General features: G+C 44.8%; 2 protein-coding genes across 25 annotated transcripts in view; one reads left to right on the top strand and one right to left on the bottom strand.

Moving 5' to 3' along the window:
- ZNF75A (zinc finger protein 75a) overlaps positions 1-11,534 on the bottom strand; it is a 24,019-nt gene extending 12,485 nt beyond the window's left edge. For 7 of the 22 annotated variants that reach the window (XM_031658535.1, XM_031658536.1, XM_031658537.1 and 4 more), the window contains exons 1-7: positions 11,296-11,410; positions 7,798-8,321; positions 4,802-4,997; positions 3,985-4,076; positions 3,567-3,693; positions 2,334-2,425; positions 1,863-2,073 (exon numbers count right to left, since the gene is read on the bottom strand). In XM_031658535.1, the coding sequence (XP_031514395.1) occupies positions 1,863-2,073; positions 2,334-2,425; positions 3,567-3,693; positions 3,985-4,076; positions 4,802-4,997; positions 7,798-8,205 (1,126 nt within the window). In that variant the 5' untranslated portion in view covers positions 8,206-8,321; positions 11,296-11,410. Of the gene's footprint in view, positions 1-1,862; positions 2,074-2,309; positions 2,515-3,566; positions 3,694-3,984; positions 4,077-4,801; positions 4,998-5,793; positions 6,130-7,797; positions 8,322-10,531 lie in introns of those variants that run through there. The other 15 variants (XR_002519118.2, XR_002519117.2, XR_002519116.2 and 12 more) reach the window with 13 other exon arrangements.
- Positions 11,519-18,423, top strand: TIGD7 (tigger transposable element derived 7). 3 transcript variants are annotated; one of them, XM_009195832.3, is made up of 2 exons: positions 11,519-11,723; positions 15,258-18,423. In XM_009195832.3, exon 2 carries the CDS (start codon positions 16,641-16,643, stop codon positions 18,288-18,290), a length of 1,650 nt encoding a protein of 549 aa, XP_009194096.1. In that variant the 5' UTR covers positions 11,519-11,723; positions 15,258-16,640; the 3' UTR covers positions 18,291-18,423. The 3 variants fall into 3 exon arrangements, with proteins under 3 accessions (XP_009194096.1, XP_009194095.1, XP_009194097.1); XM_009195831.4 differs by lacking the exon at positions 11,519-11,723 and adding an exon at positions 11,832-11,943; XM_009195833.4 differs by lacking the exon at positions 11,519-11,723 and adding an exon at positions 13,383-13,491.
- The last annotated feature ends 920 nt before the right edge of the window (positions 18,424-19,343 follow it).

Genomic DNA, 19,343 nt, shown 5'->3' on the forward strand with positions numbered 1-19,343 from the left:
TAGCTATGCAAAGCAGAGACTAAGAAATAAACCTATGGTAGATCAATGAAAAGGATACAGGGAATGGGAATCCAGTATACATTCTCCCTCTTTTGCCATCAATACCCTATATCCAACCAAGGGGGAACCAAGCTCCAGAAGTTGCAGGGAATATAAGCTGGTCTTATTAACTCTTTAGAAGGACTCAGCCTGGATAAGACCAGGTATGGCGGAGCCAATGTGAAGGATGCTGACTTGAGTATCATAAGCACAAGTGATTACTATTATAATTACAGTTACTTTTTATTTAGCCTTTATTCTTTAGCCACAGGCCCTCAGCTAGGATAGATTTCTACCATTCCTATAGATTACTGGTTCATATGCAGGTACAAGAAACAGACCAAAATCACTTCGTGAAATTTCTCTAATTACAGATTGCTAGATATGAAACTGTCACTCATTCATTCAACAAACATGTACTGAGTGGCTATGGTGTGTTAGGCACTGCTCGAGGGCTAGGGATATAGCAGTGAAGAAGACCCCTAAGTTCATGGACTTTATATTATAGTATAGGGGTGGCACAATCAATCAATAAACAAAATAATGTTAGGGAGTGATAAATGTTTTAAAGAAAACTAAATCATGGTAAACAGTATTTAAGATTCTGCTCCTATGAAGCTATTTTAGATAAGGTCCTGTGGGACACCTCTTTGAGAAAGTAATACTTGAGCAGAAACCTAAAAGTGAGTTTTACCGCATGGCAGAAAAGTATGCAAGGCAAAGGAAAAGTAGAAATAAGCCTGGCGAGTTCAAGTAACAGAAAGATGACCAGTGTGGCTAAAGAGGACTGAGTGCACAAGCACACCAGTAGCAGGACACATGTGCAAAGAAGTCCATAGTAACCTGACCAGGGAGGGTCCTGAGGCCTTGGTAAGAAGTTTAGATTTTTCTCCAAATATGGTAAGAAGTAACTACAGCCTTCTGAAGCAAGGAAACGCAACCATCTGATTATGTTTTCAAAAAATCAATCGGGGTTCTGTGTAGAAAACAGACTGTGGGAGGACAAGAGCGGAGGCAGGGGACCTGTTAGAAAGCTACTGACATTGACCTGCTTCAAGATGACACTGGCTAAGATCAGCATGCTGGCAGTGCAAGGAGCTGAAACATGGTTGCAGTCAGGATATGTCGAAGTAGAGTTAAGAAAACTTGCTAATGAATTAACAGTGGGGTATGATGGCAAGATCAGGGTAAAAGATGACAGTACTAGCTGGGCACGGTGGCTCACGCCTGTAATCCCAGCACTTTGGGAGGCCAAGGCAGGCAGATCACAAGGTCAGGAGATTGAGACCATCCTGGTTAACATGGTGAAACCCCGACTCTACTAAAAAAATACAAAAAGTATTAGTTGGGCATGGTGGCGGGCGCCTGTAGTCCCAGCTACTTGGGAGGCTGAGGCAGGAGAATGGTGTGAACCCGGGAGGCAGAGCTTGCAGTGAGCTGAGATCGCGCCACTGCACTCCAGCCTGGGTGACAGAGCAAGCCTCCGTCTCAAAAAAAAAAAAAAAGAAGATGACAGTACTTTGTTCGCCCTGAGCAACTGGATAATGGTGGTGCCCCTTACTCAGATGGGAAAAACATGATGGAGAAGATTTGGGGAAAGGGAAGGAAGGGATCAAGATCTCCACGTAGGATAAGGAATGAGCATGTACATTTGGAAAAAGCTCCTCAAGTGATCTGGATACACTACCTACACCCTCCCCTACACTGTCTAGTTGAGAATCAACCAGCTCCTGGAACAGTGAGACCCTCTCACAGGGGTTCATTCTCAGTAAGCTGGGAACAGATTACTCAACTTCTACACAAAAAGAAGGGAGAATCTTTACCTAGAGAGATGACAGTCTCATAGTTTTCCTGCATTACATCATTGTAGAGGGCCTTCTGAGTGTATTCCAGTAACTCCCATTCTTCCTGGGAAAAATATATGGCCACTTCTTCAAATGTCAACAAGTTCTCAAGAAGAGAATGGACTTCAGCTCCGAACTTGCCACCGCAGAAGCAGCCTAACTGGGTATGAACTGCATGGTAGGCCAGGCGCTAAAGAAATTAACAACACGATTTAAGGGAAAAAAAAAAAAAAAAAGCAGGGCAGAAGGCAGAAAAACAGGAGCCAACGGGTCAGCAAACAGCCTACTAGGTACCCAGTTCCCTCTGGGCCAAGCCTAATTGTCCAGGGTAGAACCTCTGGGGCTAACATGCCTCAGGGCACATGCTGGGCAGTATGGGTCTTGGGCAGCAGGGAAAGGCAGACAAGGTCATGCTGAGGTAGCCCTACACTGCTGGAAAGCACAGCTCACCTGGGATTGAGGCAAGAGGAGCTCAGGTGCCACTGTCCAGTCTTTGGTGTTTGTCTGCTCAGGAAAGACTAAAATCTGTTGAGCAGGCAAAGCTGTGGGTGGAAAAGAGCCAGAGGGCATTTCTCTTGTTTCTATGAACATCCGTAGCTCATTTCTAAAATACAGAAGATTCTGATTCTTTCTGGAAAGATAGGACGCCTTTTTAAGAGTGTATATGGTAACCACTTGGTTCTTTGTAAATTAGAACCAAGTGTCTACCAGCCCCTAGAACCGGTTCCCCAGATGATTATCCTCGGTTTTCATGAGGAAAGTTAATAAAAAGAGACATGTATATATATATGGGTTCTTTTCCCCCTCGCATGATATAAATTGTTCTGAGTTGAGCAAAACTTAGAAGTACTCAATTTGAAAATGAAGTACTCAGGAAGCCCAGTGTGCCAAATAAAATTAAACAAGAGGGTAAAAATGAACTTGACAAATTCAACTAACAGCAAGGAGACCAGCTAAGTGGCTGGTAAGGACTGAGCAAGGGCTTGAGTAGCAGATGAGGGCAGACAGGTGAGCAGGAACCAGACTGTAGAGTGTTCTGGAGCCCTGGTAATATCAGACTTTTTTTTTTTCTGAATGTAAGTGACCACATGCTTTTGAGGCAAGGAAATGTCATGATCTGATTAGGTTTTTAAAAGATCAATCTAGCTTCTGTATAGAAAACAGACTGTGTAAGGGCACAAGGAGATGCAGGGGCCCCTGTTAAAAAGCTACTCATGTACGCCTGGTTCAAGATGACACTGGCTTATACAAGGATGCTAACAGTGCAAGAAGCTGAGACATGGTTGGAGTCAGGATAAGTCAAAGTAAAGCTGAGAAAACTTGCTAATGAATTAACAATGGGGTATGATGACAAGATCAGAACAAAGGAGGACTGTTACTTTGTATGCCTTGAGCAACTGGATAATGGTTGTGCCCCTTACTGAGATAAGAAAGACATGGAAGAGGAAGTTTGGTGGAAGAGAGAGGGAAGGGATTAAGAACTCCATGTAGGGTAAGCAATCAGCACGTACATTTGGAAAAAGCTCCCCAGGTGATCTGGATACACTACCTACACCCTCCCCTACACCATCTAGTTGACAATCAACCAGCTCCTGGAACAGTGAGACACCCCTCACTGGGGTTCCTTCTCAGTAAGCCAAGAATAGAGTACTCAACTACATAAAGGGAAGGGAAAATCTTTACCTAGAGAGATGACAGTCTCATAGTTTTCCTGCATTACATCATTGTAGAGGGCCTTCTGAGTGGGATCCAATAACTCCCATTCTTCCTGGGAAAAATACATGGCCACTTCTTCAAATGTCAACAAGCTCTAAAGAAGAGAATGGACTTCAGCTCAGAACCTGCCACGATACAGAAGCAGCCTAGCCACCTGGCTGTGAACTGCATGTTAGGCCAGGCGATAAAGGAATTAACAGAACATGATTTTTTTTTAAGTGAGAAGGCAGAAAAAAAAGGAGCCAAGGGGTCAGCCCACAGCCTGGGAGGTACCCAGTTGCCCAGAGAACACCCGGGACTAACACACCTCTGAACCCCTCCTGGACAGTTTGAATCGTGTATAGCAGAGAAAGGTAGCCCTAAACAGCTGGAAAGCACAGCTCACCTGGGACTCAGGCAAGACGTGCTCAGGTGTCACTGTCCACTCTTTGGTGTTTGTTTGCTCAGGAAAGGCTATAATCTGTTGAGTAGGCACAGCTGTGGGGGGAAAAGAGCCAGAAGAAATCTTTTATCTATAAAATCCTGAGCTCATTTCTAAAATACTGATCCTGACTTAAGTACAGATAGGACACCTTTACACATGTGTGGTGTGTGTGATGCCTGAAGCAGTCTCTTCATAAATAAGAACCAAATATCCACCAGCCCCTAGAACCAGTTCCCCAATTAACCATTTCCTCAGTCTTCATCAGAGAAATAAAAGGGAAATCCCTTTTTCCTCTCATATTTTTCTGAGTTAGACCAAAATTTGATATCTTAAAATGAAGTACTCAGGGACTCCACCGTATGGTAGGAGATGAAGTTTTTTGTCTTTTATTATGTTTTTCCTGGTACACAATTGTTTTCACATTCTGCCACTAACAGCCCATCTGATCCCAATTCCTTCTGTATTTTATGAGGATGAGGTGACCCTAAGCCTTCTCACTCCATTTCTTTCCTTCCTCTCCACTTTTCTAAGGAACAGAGTTCATGCTGTTATTACCAAGAAGAGTTCTGGGGTTTAGCTATTTCTGTTCCCTCGGCCAACTCCCACTTTCATCCACAGTTGGCATTTCTACTGCTGTCTGGAAGGACATCATAGTTGCTATCAAAGCTGGTTTTACAAATCCACAGAGCAGGGTATTCAAAAAATGCCCATGACATTTTGGGTGAATAAACTATTATCACAGCTCCCAGGAGAAGGAAATTATCATGAAGCTCCTTACCCCTCTCATACACGGGCTCAGTCTCTTTATGAGTATTCCTGCTGAGCTGTTCTTGCAGACCCTGGTATGTATTCCAAAATTCTTCATGTTGGGATACATCCACTGGTTGGGAATCTGCTGACTTCAGCCTGAAACTTGAGGCCTCTGTTGTTTCTCCCAAGAGCACTGCCTCCTTTCCCAGCTCATGGACTGCAACCTAGAAATAATTCCCATCCTTGTTACCACAGAACTTACTTTTGGTTTGTGGGGATGGAGGCAGAGCAACAGGTATACAGCCCACACTGTCAGTAGTGTAAGACACTAAAAAAAATGACAAAGGCTTAAAGATACTGGGCCACCAATGTTCCACAAATGTCTATACACAAATAGGAGAAAACTAGGGTAAAAGGAAACAAACCGTGGTTCCTGCCAGCCCTTCAACACAGCAGCTTCTACTCCTCTGTATATGGTCTAGGTCAGGCCACTGGCAGGGTTGGGCAGGCCACTCATCTTTTGTTTGTTTTGTGAAGAGTTTCGCTCGTTGCCCAGGCTGGAGTGCAGTGGCATAATTTCGGCTCACTAGAACCTCTGCCCCCTAGGTTCAGGCGATTCTCCTGCCTCAGCCTTCCAAGTAGCTGGGATTACAGGTGTGCACCACCATGCCCGGCTAATTTTTGCATTTTTAGTAGAGATGGGGTTTCTCCATATTGGTCAAGCTGCTCTTGAACTCCCGACCTCAGATTATCTGCCCACTTCGGCCTCCCAAAAGTGCTGGGATTACAGGTGTGTCATTGTGCCCGGCCGGGCAGGCCACTCATTCTAATGCTGTCTTGTCAGGCCTTTTCTCTTGACTTCAAACCCACAATTGTGGTTTTCTATCTTCTACTTTTCACTAAAATTCAAAGAAATGAATTTAAAAGTCTTCCTGTCAGCCTGATTATGCCTACAGCCACAGGTTTTCAGAGAATTGGGACAGAATGGAGAAAAAAGGGGAAAGAGTGGCTCCAACCTACCTCCAGATGATTTTGACACAGAACATAGGTCCTGCCCTGTATTCTTCCCAGCAGACCTGAGGTCAGTAGATGTGTCGCCACCCACCAAGGTCATACCCTGGCTCCCTACTTGTCAGCAGAGCCAAGGAACCACCATTAAGGGAAGGCAGTAGAGGCTTTCATCTACTGTAGGGAGGACATTACCCATCAGTGCATTTCTTCTCCTTGGCTATTCTGTTGGGAATTTTCTTTTTTCCAAATCTTTGTTTCCCTTTTTTCTATGTTTTCTTTTCTTTTGCAGTCTTCCCCTAGTTATTTTTCTTTTTTTTTCTTTTTTTTTTTGAGACAGGGTCTCACTCTTGTCACCCAGGCTGCGGTACAGTGGTGCAGTCATGGCTCACTGCAGTCTCAGGTGATCCTCCCACCTCAGCCTCCCGAGTAGCTGGGACTACAGGCACACGACACCACGCCCAGCTAATTTCTGTATTTTTTGTAGCGACAGAGCTTCACCATGTTGCCCAGGCTGGAATGCAGTGGTGCAATCTCAGCTCACTGCAACCTCTGCCTCCTGGGTTCAAGCCATTTTCCTGTCTCAGCCTTCTGAGTACCTGGCATTACAGGCACATGCCACCACGCCCAGCTAGTTTATGTATTTTTTGTAGAGACGGGGTTTCAGCATGTTAGTCAGGCTGGTTTCAAACTCCTGACCTTGTGATCCATCCACCTCAGCCTCCCAAAGTGCTGGGATTACAGGTGTGAGCCTCCGTGCCCGGCCTAAAACATTTTTTAAGAGACAAGGTCTCACTCTGTTGCCCAGGCCAGAGTACAACGCTGCAATAACAACTCACTGCAGCCTCACATTTCTGGGTCAAGCAATCCTCTCACCTCAGCCACTTGTGAAACTGGGACTACAGGCATGTGCCATTAGCCTGGCTTGTTTTCTTTTTTTTTTTCATAGCAACAAGGTCACACTATGTTCCCAAAACTGGTCTCAAGCGATCCTCCCACCTCGACCCCTAAAGTGTTCAAAATATAGGCATGAGCCACCGAACCCGGCAATTTCTCCTTTTCTTTAAATGTCCTTGTTTTCCTGTGTTCTCCTTGTGGATCTGCCCCTTCTTTTTTTTTTTTAAGACAGGGTCTCACTCTGTCACCCAAGGGAGTGCAGTGGTGCGATCTCACCTCACTGCAACCTCCACCTCCTGGGCTCAGGTGATTCTCCTGACTCAGCCTCCCAAGTAACTGGGACCACAGGTGTGTGCCACCATGCCTGGCTAATTTTGATGTTTTTTGTAGAGACGGGGTTTCACCATGTTGCCCAGGCTGGGCTCAGGGGATCTGCCTGCCTCGGCCTCTCAAAGTGCTGGAATTACAGGTGTGAGCCACTGTGCCTGGCCCCCCCCCCTTTTTTTTTTCTTCGTGAGATGGAGTCTTGCTACGTCACCCAGGCTGGAGTGAAATGGCGTGATCTTGGCTCACTGCAACCTCCCAGGTTCAAATGATTCTCCCTCCTCAGCCTCCAGGATAGCTGGGATTACAGGCACCAGTCATCATGCCCAGCTAATTTGTTTATTTTTGTAGAGAGAGGGTTCCACCATGTTGTCCAGGCTGGTCTTGAACTCCTGACCTCAGATGATCCACCCGCCTCAGCCTCCCAAAGTGCTGGGATTACAGATGTGAGCCACTGCACCCGGCCTCCCTGACTCTTTATTACCTTTTATTCTGTTTCCAAGTACTTAAGTCCTGTCTCCTTGGCCAAGCCAGACTAGGCCCATCACCCTCAATTCACCCTGGCTCCAAAGAGGGCAAAAGCAACTCTGTTTCTCTAAGGCCAGGGAAGTATCTGCCACAATCTCTGAAACCTCTGAACTTTTCTGTGGGTCTGTAGTTTCAAGTCCCACCTTAACTGTCCTAAAAAAAAAAACAGTGACCTAATGCATCTAATTTCTCAACTAACTGCCACCATCGCTACTATATCCACCTGCATCCTATTTCACTGTACATGCCAGGAATCTTTCTTCTCACCCCATTCCATGTTTGACCAGATTCCCTCTGCAAGTGTTCTACCAGAGCCACAGCCTCCTCAATGCTCTGTGGATGGTGCTTCTGCATCTGGGTCTGTGTCTCCCTGGGCAGAATAGTCAGGAACTGCTCTAGCACAAGCAGTTCCAGTATCTGCTCTTTTGAGTGGATCTCTGGCCTCAGCCATAGATGACATAATTCTTGAAGTTTGCTGACAGCCTCACGAGGTCCAGCTGCTTCATCATAGGTGAAGTTCCGGAAGTGCCAGCAAGAGCTCTTAGGATCGAGACTGTCCATTTGAGGAGATTTTTTACTCTGACCGGAGCTCTCTCTTGCAGGTCCCTTGGTCTCCCACAAAGCCCTGATCTGAGGGTCCAAGTATGCAGCCACTTTCAGATCTACCATCATCATTCTGCTCTAGGAAGTTCTGTTCCTATGTTAAGACACCCAATTGGTACCACGTTTGACAAATGAGATCCCGTCTGGTCTTGTACAAAAGCAATAAAAGGATCTTCTTCCTAAAAGCACTGAGGACAAGAAAAAAAAAGTACATATCAATAAGAAACTCAAATGACCCTCATCACTTGCTACTTATGAGAAAAAAGAACAGAAAAGATGTCCTATCTTCCCTTCAAAATCAACTAGCAGGTTCTTTGTTTTTCTCCTTTTCTATTATTCAGCTCAAGCACAGCACAAAACAGACAAATGTCAGTGGACAACTGTCTTTTTTATAAAAAGAAAAACAATTTAGGAAAGGTTGGTGGGTAAGAAAATTGGCACCCACTGGCTGAAAGGTATTTTGGGATTTTCCAAGGATTTAACTGGTGTGCCTCCTATCCCATATTCCCCATAAGAAAAGAATAGGAGAAAATAAGATTAGGAAAACATTCTGAGATTCTCTTAAATTTTAACAGATCATCCCAGTCTGTCTTTAGTAAGGGGAGTACAACTTTTATGACCCTTCACCCTCTTATGAAGACGGAAGCCTTCACTTTAAAAACATTTTAGGCCAGGTGCAGTGGCTCATGCCTGTATTCCCAGCACTTTTGGAGACCAAGGTGGGAGGATCACTTGAGCCAGGAGTTTCAGACCAGCCTGAGCAACATAGCAAGACCCCGTCTCTACAAAACACAAAATTAAAAAAAAAAAAAAAGCCAGGATGGTAGAGCACACTAGTAGTTCTAGTTCAGGAGGCTGAGGTGGGAGAGTCACCTGAGCCTAGCAATTCAAAGTTGCAGTGAGCCATGACCTCATCACTGCACTCTGGCCTGGGAGTTAGAGCAAGACTTTGTCTAATTTAAAAACTAAAAATAAAGGCACCTTAAAAAACAACATTTTAGATTTTCCATTGTAGGAATACTGGCAAAAGAGCTGAGACAGTGAGATCAAAATACAGTAGGCCGGGCGTGGTGGCTCACGCCTGTAATCCCAGCACTTAGGGAGGCCGAGACAGGCGGATCACGAGGTCAGGAGATCGAGACCAGCCTGACTAACACGGTGAAACCCCGTCTCTACCAAAAAAAAATACAAAAAACTAGCCGGGCGAGGTGGCGGGTGCCTGTAGTCCCAGTTACTTGGGAGGCTAAGGCAGGAGAATGGCGTGAACCTGGGAGGCGGAGCTTGCAGTGAGCTGAGATCCGGCCACTGCACTCCAGCCTGGGTGACAGAGCGAGACTCCATCTCAAAAAAAAAAAAAAAAAAAAAAAAATACAGTAGTACCCCCTTATCCAAGGGGTGTAAGTTCCAGTACATTCTGTGAATACCTAAAACCCCCAACAGCATCTAACTGCATTTTACTATTTTCTCTATGTATACATGGCTATGATAGTTTAATTTATAAATGAGATACAATAAGAGATTAACAATAAAACACTGTAATAAGTTACTTAAAACTGGTGGGGCGCGGTGGCTCATGCCTGTAATCCCAGCACTTTTGGAGACCCAGGGTGGGTGGATCACCTGAGATCAGGACTTCAAGACCAGCCCGGCCAATATGGTGAAACCTTCTTCACTGAAAATACAAACATTAGCCAGGTGTGGTGGTGCGTGCCTGTAGTCTCAGATACCCAGGAGGCTGAGGCAGGAGAACTGTTTGAATCCGGGAGGCAGAGGTTGCAGTCAGCTGAGACCGCGCCAGGGCACTCCAGCCCGGGCAGCAAAGCGAGACTCCATCTCAGAAAAACAAAAAAGGGTTAAAACTTATGAACTATTTATTTCTAGAGTTTTCCATTTAATATTTTTTGTACCGCAGTTGACAGCGGGTAAGTGAAACCCAGACAAAGTGGGGGGAGGGGTTACTACAGAAGGAAAGTAAAAAAGTAAACTATTTTCAGACCGTGTCTCCCAAGTAAGCAAAAATATGCTCATCATTCTTCTTTGCAAGACACATAAAGCGTGCCATGCAGATGATTTATATTATATATATATATTTTTTTGAGATGAAGTCTCTCCCTGTCACCCAGGCTGGAGTGTAGTGGCGTGATCTCAGCTCACTGCAACTTCCACCTCCCGGGTTCAAGTCATTCTCCTGCCTCAGCCTCCCGAGTAGTTGGGATTACAGGAACACACCACCATGCCCGGGTAATTTTTGTATTTTTATTAGAGACAGGGTTTCACCACCTTGGCCACGTTAGTCTCGAACTCCTGACCTCGTGATCCACCCACCTCGGCCTCCTAAATTGCTGGGATTACCGGCGCGAGCCAACGCGCCAGGCCTGTACGCATTAAGTGTGCTTACTTGATCTGGACAAAATCACAGCTGGTCTGTGTTTACAAAATATCACGTTGTAAGAAAGGATATTTTATTTACAAAATATCAAGTCATATTTTCTTTTTGTCGCTGATGTTTACGAAATATCAACTCCAATAGGAGCTGGTGACGATGAAAGTGAAACTTTTGCTGACTTTACATTTCTCGGAAGGTCATTTAGACTTGTAAGTGGGGCTGAGGAGAGCCGTGAGCCTCACTTTTCCTGAAGTAAGCCAGCAGAAACGGCACCGAAATTCTGGCCAGGATGCCACCGGTATTCAAAGAAGTGGCCAGCGCCCCGCTGCCCACACCGGCTCCGGAAGCACAGAGACACTTCCTGTGTTTTTGCATCAGCAGAAGCCGCTAGCCCTGAGGCTAAACCGACCGCATAACATCAGCCGGACACGGAAATGCCAGCGGAGGCGGTAAAGGGTCTGAGGTAAAGGAGCTGCAGGCACTGCTGCCTGCCGGCACTCGGATTCGCCACAGCTTGTGTCTGCGACAGGCGTGCCCGCGGGCACTAGGCAAGCGGGCAGTGTCCCAGCGAGCTTCAGCCGCGCCTCTGGACTATAGCTGCGAAAAGCAGGGAGAGAATGGTTTCTCGAGCCCGACGGGGGCCCCGCCTCAGGATCCAGCCGCGCGGCCCGGAAGCGCCGCGGCCGCCGCCTACGGAAAATGTCTGCCTCCCTGCGGCCGCCGCCGCTTCAGCGGCTTCAGGGTCTAAGCCATAGGGGAAGCTGCTTCTCGGTTACCTCGGCCAGCCTGGCTTCCGTGAAGGCCGCTCCTCGCTTTCTGACGCTCAAACTCAAGCCGCCGCGCGGAAGGTTGCAGATCTGAGGCGCGCAACCGCCGTCCCACAGCGGTGCCGCCCTACCGCTGCCCTGTCCAGGCTCAGAGCCCCAGAGCCGGCCGGAAGTGGAAGTGACGCTTTCCGAGGGCGCGCGGAGGCCCGCCTTCCGGCTAAGGCGTCTGAAACCGGCCTACTTCCTCGCCAGAGAAACTGCTGCCGGCCCCGGAGGTGGGGTAGGGTTAACGCTACCGAGTCTCCAGACCCGCGGAAGCCTAGAGGGCCTTGCAGCGGCTCACCGCGTGGCTGTCGCCGTCTGGTGTTCCCAGTGGGGGAGGCGTCGCACTGCCACGTCTGTTCTGTGTGGCTGTCGGGGCCCGAGAGCCTCGCCGGGTAAGGGTCGCCGCCCAGCTGCGCGCGCCGCCTCCTCGGGCTTCCCGCGGCCCAGCCGGCAGTGCTCGAGCTGTTGCTGGGCTCGTCGCAGCCTCCTCGACGTAGAGGCATTTTGTCCGGGTCGGGCCACTGGCTAGCTCAGAAACAACGGCCCCCCGAGGGTTTTGTACCGTTTTCTAGGTCTCGTGGCGCATTTCCCACAACTATTTTTTCTTGTGAGGTAGGTTTGAACCTGTGAAATAGGTACTTTTTCTACTTCTCCTTGACAGAGAAACGAAGACCTAATGACTTGCTCAGGGTCACATAGCTCAGCAGTGGCGGCGGCTAATCGGAAATAGCTCTCCTGTTGTGATATCTTCTGCGTTTTCCACTCCAGTATTCTTCCCAGGAAAATGGGAACCTTGTTTTCATCTCGTATCTCATGCAGCGCCTAACATAGTCACCTGGATAAGATAAGCATTCCACACATATTTACTGAATCATAGTTATAAGAATCTAAGTGTTTTGGGTGTTCGGTGATCTCTGAATTAATCAGTTTTTGTAATGTCAGTCTGTACCAGTTGAGGGATTATTTAATAAGTCCAGTATGAGTGGTTTCCGAATTACCAGTTTTTGTAACGTCAGCCTATACCAGTCAAGGGACTATTAAGTCAGCTATGTGTAGCCAGTGTTACAGAGCTGAGTAAGACGTCTTTGTCCTTGACTGGGCGCGGTGGCTCAAGCCTGTAATCCCAGCACTTTGGGAGGCCGAGGCGGGTGGATCACGAGGTCAGGAGATGGAGACCATCCTGGCTAACATGGTGAAACCCCGTCTCTACTAAAAATACAAAAAACTAGCCGGGCGTGGCGGGCGCCTGTAGTCCCAGCTACTAGGAGGCTGAGGCAGGAGAATGGCGTGAACCCGGGAGGCGGAGCTTGCAGTGAGCCGAGATCGCGCCACTGCACCCCAGCCTGGGCGACACAGCGAGACTCCCTCTCAAAAAAAAAAAAAAGACGTCTTTGTCCTTAAGCAGTCTATTGAAAGGACTGAGGCAATGTCATGAATATCAGTAACAGAAAGTAAGAATAGGACATAAACTGAATTCTGTGAGAACTCCGAGAAAATCAAAGTTGATTTGGGGTTGGGGAAATTATAAAAGACCTTTTGTCCACAGGGATTTTGTCCACAGCAGGGTATGGAGACACATTCCAGGCAGAGGGAAGAGTGGGAGTAAAGGCTTTAAAAGCTAGAAACTATTAGAGTGTGAGATCTTAAGTACGTTTTTACTGAGTTGGGCTGCATTTAGAGGAAGAGTTTTAAAAGTTAGAAAACGAGTTTATGTAGAACTTATACTGGAGTCCTTTGAATGGGAATGAAAAGAGTGCATTTAAGAAAGTAAATCCTGAGGGGCCGGGCGCGGTGGCTCAAGCCTGTAATCCCTGCACTTTGGGAGGCTGAGACGGGCGGATCACAAGGTCAGGAGATCGAGACCATCCTGGCTAACATGGTGAAACCCCGTCTCTACTAAAAAATACCAAAAAAAACCTAGCTGGGCGCAGTGGCGGGCGCCTGTAGTTCCGGCTACTCGGGAGGCTGAGGCAGGAGAATGGCGTAAACCCGGGAGGCGGAGCTTGCAGTGAGCTGAGATCTGGCCACTGCACTCCAGCCTGGGCAACAGAGCGAGACTCCGTCTCAAAAAAAAAAAAAAGAAAAGAAAAAAGAAAGTAAATCCTGGAGCACCATTTGAGCGTTTTTGACCGAGCTTCTTTCTAGGGCAGTTCATCTAAGGTAAGTTTAAGGTGAGAATGAAGATGAGAGGCCATTGCCAGGTCATTATACTATTTTTGCTTTTGGATAGGATGGGATGTAACTCATCTTAGGGATAGATCTTGATCCTTTTTAAGTGAGAGAGAAAGATAAACAGAGATTTAATAATGAGCGTCTGCCTAATCACTTGAATATGTGTCTAAGTAGGTTCATTTCCTTAATATCTCGCCAGGTTGGGACTTCATTTCTTCAGAAGTAAGTATTGTTCTCAGTCTATCAGAACCAGTGGACAGTAACGCCTTCAGCATTAAGATTCTCATCACTTGGCCCAATGCTGAATATATAATTAGCATTTATTAAGTTGAATAAGTGAAGTTCTGCTAGCAGTGCTAAGCAGTGCCCTTGGATATCATTGACAGGCCTGATTCATAATATAGTTAGGAAGTTGGTTAAAGGGAGAAGAAAATGGAAAAGGGATTCATGGGAAAAAGAGGCATGCAAGGCACAAATTGTGAATAGTGAATGAGGGCCACTGATGATTTTCATTATGTGAGGTTTGCTGCCATAGTGGCTTATCCTTTGAAGCCCACAAATGTTTCTTGAGCCTTTCCTTTTGGTTTCATTCACCTCCCCTTGCTTGGGCACTGTTTTAGAAATGATGGCCATAGCTGGGCGCAGTGGCTCACACCTGTAATCCCAGCTCTTTGGGAGGCCTATGTGGGTGGATCACTTGAGGTCAGGAGTTCGAGCCCAGCCTGACCAACATGGCAAAACCTTGTCTCTACTAAAAATACAAAAATTAGCGGGGCATGGCGGTGCGTGCCTGTAATCCCAGCTACTTGGGAGGCTGAGGCACGAGAATGGCTTTAACCCTGAAGGCAGAGGTTGCAGTGAGCTGAGATTGCGCCACTGCACTCCAGCCTGGGCGACAGAGCCAGACACCATCTCAAAAAAAAAAAGAGACGACGGTACAGCTGAGAAGCATTGAAAGCAAATATATTAATTCTGAGACAGCCACACAACTGCCATAGTGAACTGAATATTTTTGCTAGGTGACTGGCTGGAGTTAATGGTGCTGCTATTGGTTAGCAGATACTTTATTTTTCCATTTACAAGTGAAAGAAATAAACCAAGATTTATTTCTGAGTTATCACTTACTAATTGCCTTATAGTAGCCTCATTTAGAAAGTTGCTTGATCTTAGCCTGCCATTGGCTCCACACCCTAATTACTACCATATTCTCTTGTAATCTTCTCCATGCTCCATCACTCATAGTTGGCATTTCTTGCAATGAATGTTAGAGGAAAACCAGTAGTCTGACTCTTCTGGGTTATTAGATGAGAGACTTAAGAGATTTCTTTGGGCTAGGCGTGGTGGCTCACGCTTGTAATCCCGGAACTTTGGGAGGCTGAGGCGGGCGGATCACCAGTTCAGGAGTTCGAGACCAGCCTGGCCAACATAGTGAAACCCTGTCTTTACCAAAAAAATACAAAAAGTAGCCGGGTGTGGTGGCACACACCTGTAGTCCCAGCTACTCAGGAAGCTGAGGCAGGAGAATTGTTTGAAACCAGGAGGCGGAGGTTGCAGTGAGCTGAGACAGTGGCATCGCACTCTAGCCTGGGTGACAGAGCAAGACTCTGTCTCAGAAAAGAGAGAGAGAGAGAGAGAGAATTCTATGTAGTTGGGGAATGAATGGGCCAGTCAGATTCTGCCCTAAATAAGAGGAAGAATAACTGAGATACCAGCCATTTCCCTTATTTCTCTGACATACTTTTCTTTCTTCATAGCACCTGGAATGGATAAAAGTGGCAGTTTTTGTTTCTTCCCATGAGGTTGTGTATCTGGAATGAGAACCAGGAAATTAATCTAGACTAAGACATTTCTAAGGACCTGGAATGGCTTTGGGGAGCACCAGGAGGACCCGAAAAGAGTATTTGAGGGGTAGAGGGACAGAAGAGTTTGCCAGCAGGATTTATGAGAAACAATTGATCAGAAACAGCAGCAGAGAAACCTTTTAGATTTCTTCTGTGGAAAAGTTGAGTCTTGGTTCAAATTAAGTAAAATAAACACTGAAGAGAAATCAAACTCTCAAATATGAAAAGTATGTTACTTACAATGTAAATTTAGGAAAGCAAATGAAAGGACAGCTCTTTAAAATGTTTTAACTATGGTGAAATATTTGTAAAACTTTTGGGCTCATCTCTAAGAATTACTGTGATTCTGAAACTTGTTCTCAGAGAACAGTTTCAGTGAAAAATAGCACTTGAGAATACATCAGATGTTCCCAAGAAAGAAGACCTGAGAATGGTAAAGTGCCACTAACGAATTATTTACATACTTATATATTACCTTGGCAAACACAAGAGACACTCAAGTTAAAGCACGGTGCTTGAGAATACTATATTGAATGCAGTAAAAGTTGGATTTCTTTCATACGTACAACAAAAACTACTTACTTACTTCTTCACTTCAAGATTCAGTACAACTGTTCCTAAATTCCAACTCTCCATACATCCCGATGTCAGGGTCCTTGTAGCCCTTATCCAGATAGATGAACTGCTGCCCAGTGAGCGCTGTATACAAAGCAACATGAGCGCCATTCTCTTTTCGGGCAGTGAGGTAAAATCAGGTCTTTTTGGAAGGGGAGAAGCCACATTGCATCTCTGCTACACCCAAGATTACTCTGTCATTGCCTTTGGGTCTTTCACACTCCCTTCTTCTCAAGCATCGGTTTTTATTGAAACTTATTCCACCGGGGTCCTTTCTTGTGAGCACATCTTGCTCAATCCCTCCTCTCTTGATATTGTCCCTTTTCCTGTATTGAGTTAGGGAAAGTATGCAGGTATTCTTGTCATTCCTGACCGAGGCTGTTATATCTGTCAAAAGAGAAGAAGTAGGTGGCATTCCGAAAAATGATGACTCATGGCTTGCAGGAGCAAAAGCCAGACAGGACTTTGGAACTGGGAGCTTTCTGAGTACGTAAGACCTCCACCTCTAGACTAACTCTTCAGCCATGGTTATCCCCTTCAGTCCATTATCTTCCAATACAATGCCCATGCCTTCTGGGGCTTTGAGCTGTTTTGTTTTAAAAATGTGGAGTTTTTTTTTGCCAGTTCATTAAGGCTTTTCCCTTTGTTTTTTCCTGTTGGTTGTTCAGAGTTAAATTCAGTATGAATAAGAGAGGGAAATATACAACACTGAATCTGGAGGAGAAAATGAAGGTTCTAAGTAGAATTGAAGCTGGACGATCACTTAAAAGTGTAATGGATGAATTTGGAATCAGTAAGTCAACATTTTATGACATTAAAAAAAATAAGAAGTTAATTCTAGACTTTGTACTAAAGCAGGACATGCCATTAGTAGGGGCTGAGAAGAGAAAGAGGACAACCGGAGCCAAATATGGTGATGTAGATGATGCGGTCTACATGTGGTACCAACAGAAACGCTCAGCTGGTGTTCCGGTAAGAGGCGTGGAGCTTCAGGCTGCTGCAGAGAGATTCGCACAGTGTTTTGGGCGAACAGATTTCAAAGCTAGCACTGGTTGGCTTTTTAGATTTCGAAATCGGCATGCAATTGGGAACCGAAAAGGATGTGGGGAACAAGTCCTAAGTTCAGTTTCTGAAAATGTTGAACCATTTCGACAAAAACTGTCCATGATAATCAAAGAGGAGAAGCTGTGTCTAGCTCAGCTATACAGTGGGGATGAAACAGACCTCTTTTGGAAGTCAATGCCAGAAAATTCTCAGGCAAGTAGGAAGGATATCTGCCTACCAGGGAAGAAAATAAACAAAGAAAGGTTGTCTGCCCTTTTATGTGCAAATGCAGATGGAACTCATAAATTAAAATCAATCATTATTGGAAAATCAAAACTGCCCAAAAGTGTGAAAGAGGACACAAGTACATTGCCTGTGATATATAAACCCAGTAAAGATGTTTGGTTCACCAGAGAATTGTTTTCAGAATGGTTTTTTCAAAACTTTGTTCCTGAGGTCCGACATTTTCAACTTAATGTCCTAAGATTTCATGAAGAGGACATCAGGGCGTTGTTACTTCTGGACAGTTGCCCAGCTCATCCTTCCTCTGAATCACTAACCAGTGAGGATGGTCGAATAAAATGTATGTTCTTTCCCTATAACACTTCAACCTTGATTCAGCCAATGAATCAAGGTGTGATCTTGAGTTGCAAACGACTGTATAGATGGAAGCAACTTGAAGAGAGTCTTGTAATATTTGAAGAAAGTGATGATGAGCAAGAGAAAGGAGATAAAGGAGTTTCCAAAATTAAAATGTACAATATAAAAAGTGCAATTTTTAACTGGGCAAAAAGTTGGGATGAAGTAAAACAAATAACCATAGCAAATGCATGGGAAAATCTTCTTTACAAAAAGGAACCTGAATATGATTTTCAAGGCTTAGAAGATGGGGATTATAGAGAAATTCTTGAAAAATGTGGGGAGTTGGAAACTAAGTTGGATGATAATAGGGTGTGGTTAAATGGAGATGAAGGAAAGGGTTGTCTCCTAAAAACCAAAGGTGGAATAACAAAGGAAGTTGTTCAAAAAGGAGGAGAAACTGAGAAGCAGACTGCTGAATTTAAATTATCTGCTGTAAGAGAGAATTTGGACTACCTTCTTGACTTTGTTGATGCCACACCTGAGTTTCAGAGATTCCACTTCACGCTGAAAGAGATGCAACAAGAAATAGTCAAGAAACAGTTCCAGAGTAAAATCCGTTCTAGAACTGGTAGCTTTTTGAAACCTAGGCCTCATAATATTAAGGATTCCTTCAGTGGGCCTTCAACTTCTGGTTCTAATCATTAGATTTTGTGTTTAAAGATTTCTGCCATTATATGATGTAGGCCTGCTGTGAATTGTCATGTTTTAGCAACTGACATTATTTTGTATATCAGTGCCCATTTATATAATGGTTATAAAATTTACAATTTGAAAATAACACATTTGTGTTTCTTTAAATTTATTGAAATAAATTTATGTTTCATAAATTCATTTTTTTAAATTTTACATAAGGATCTGAATAATGAAGTATTGTCCCAGATTATCTAAGGTGGAATACCTTTGAGAAAAGCATTAGTTTGTAATCATAGCCTACAACAAGGAAACTGTGCTAGTTCTAGTTAGCTTTAAGATAAGGATAGGTTAGGTTTTCAATTTAATGATAAAACACACTGCTTTCTTAACTCTGTTACTACCTATTTAGTGTTTGTTTTCCTCTTACTGTGAAAGTAGCATGCTGATTATAGGGATATATAAAAAAGATCAAAAGCACTCAATTCTGTTGACTAACGATATCCTCAACACTTTGGTGTATACCATATATTTTTTAAATAGGCAGATTACATTGTAAATAAAACCCTACCTCTTACTGTCTTAACATATTTTATGGTTTGTTAATAAGTTAGCATTTATTGAGTATATAGGATTGTATATATATGTTAGTCTTCATAATAATGCATTCCCTTTTCAAATACATAAGGAAACAGATTAAGTAACAAAGGTCACATAAACTAGTAAATAGCAGAGATGAGACTTAAATTCTATTTAATGCCAAATCTCAGGCTTTTAACCATCATTCATGCTGCACTATTTCTTAGAGTTTCCCTTAGATCATTAAAATCTCTTAACTTCACAATGGATGGTTTTGTTTTTTGTTTTTTGTTTTTCTTTTTTTTTTTTGAGACAGAGTCTCGCTTAGTCGCCCAGGCTGGAGTGCAGTGGCGCGATCTCGGCTCACTGCAAGCTCCGCCTCCCGGGTTCACGCCATTCTCCTGCCTCAGCCTCCCGAGTAGCTGGGACTACAGGCGCCCGCCGCCTCGCCCGGCTAATTTTTTGCATTTTTAGTAGAGACGGGGTTTC

Source organism: Papio anubis, chromosome 18, assembly GCF_008728515.1.
Source record: "Papio anubis isolate 15944 chromosome 18, Panubis1.0, whole genome shotgun sequence".
Lineage (NCBI taxonomy): Eukaryota > Metazoa > Chordata > Mammalia > Primates > Cercopithecidae > Papio > Papio anubis.

Coding starts and splice junctions, on each gene's coding strand:
- TIGD7 (XM_009195832.3), top strand. CDS start 16,641: ATGAATAAGAGAGGGAAATATACAACACTGAATCTGGAGGAGAAAATG.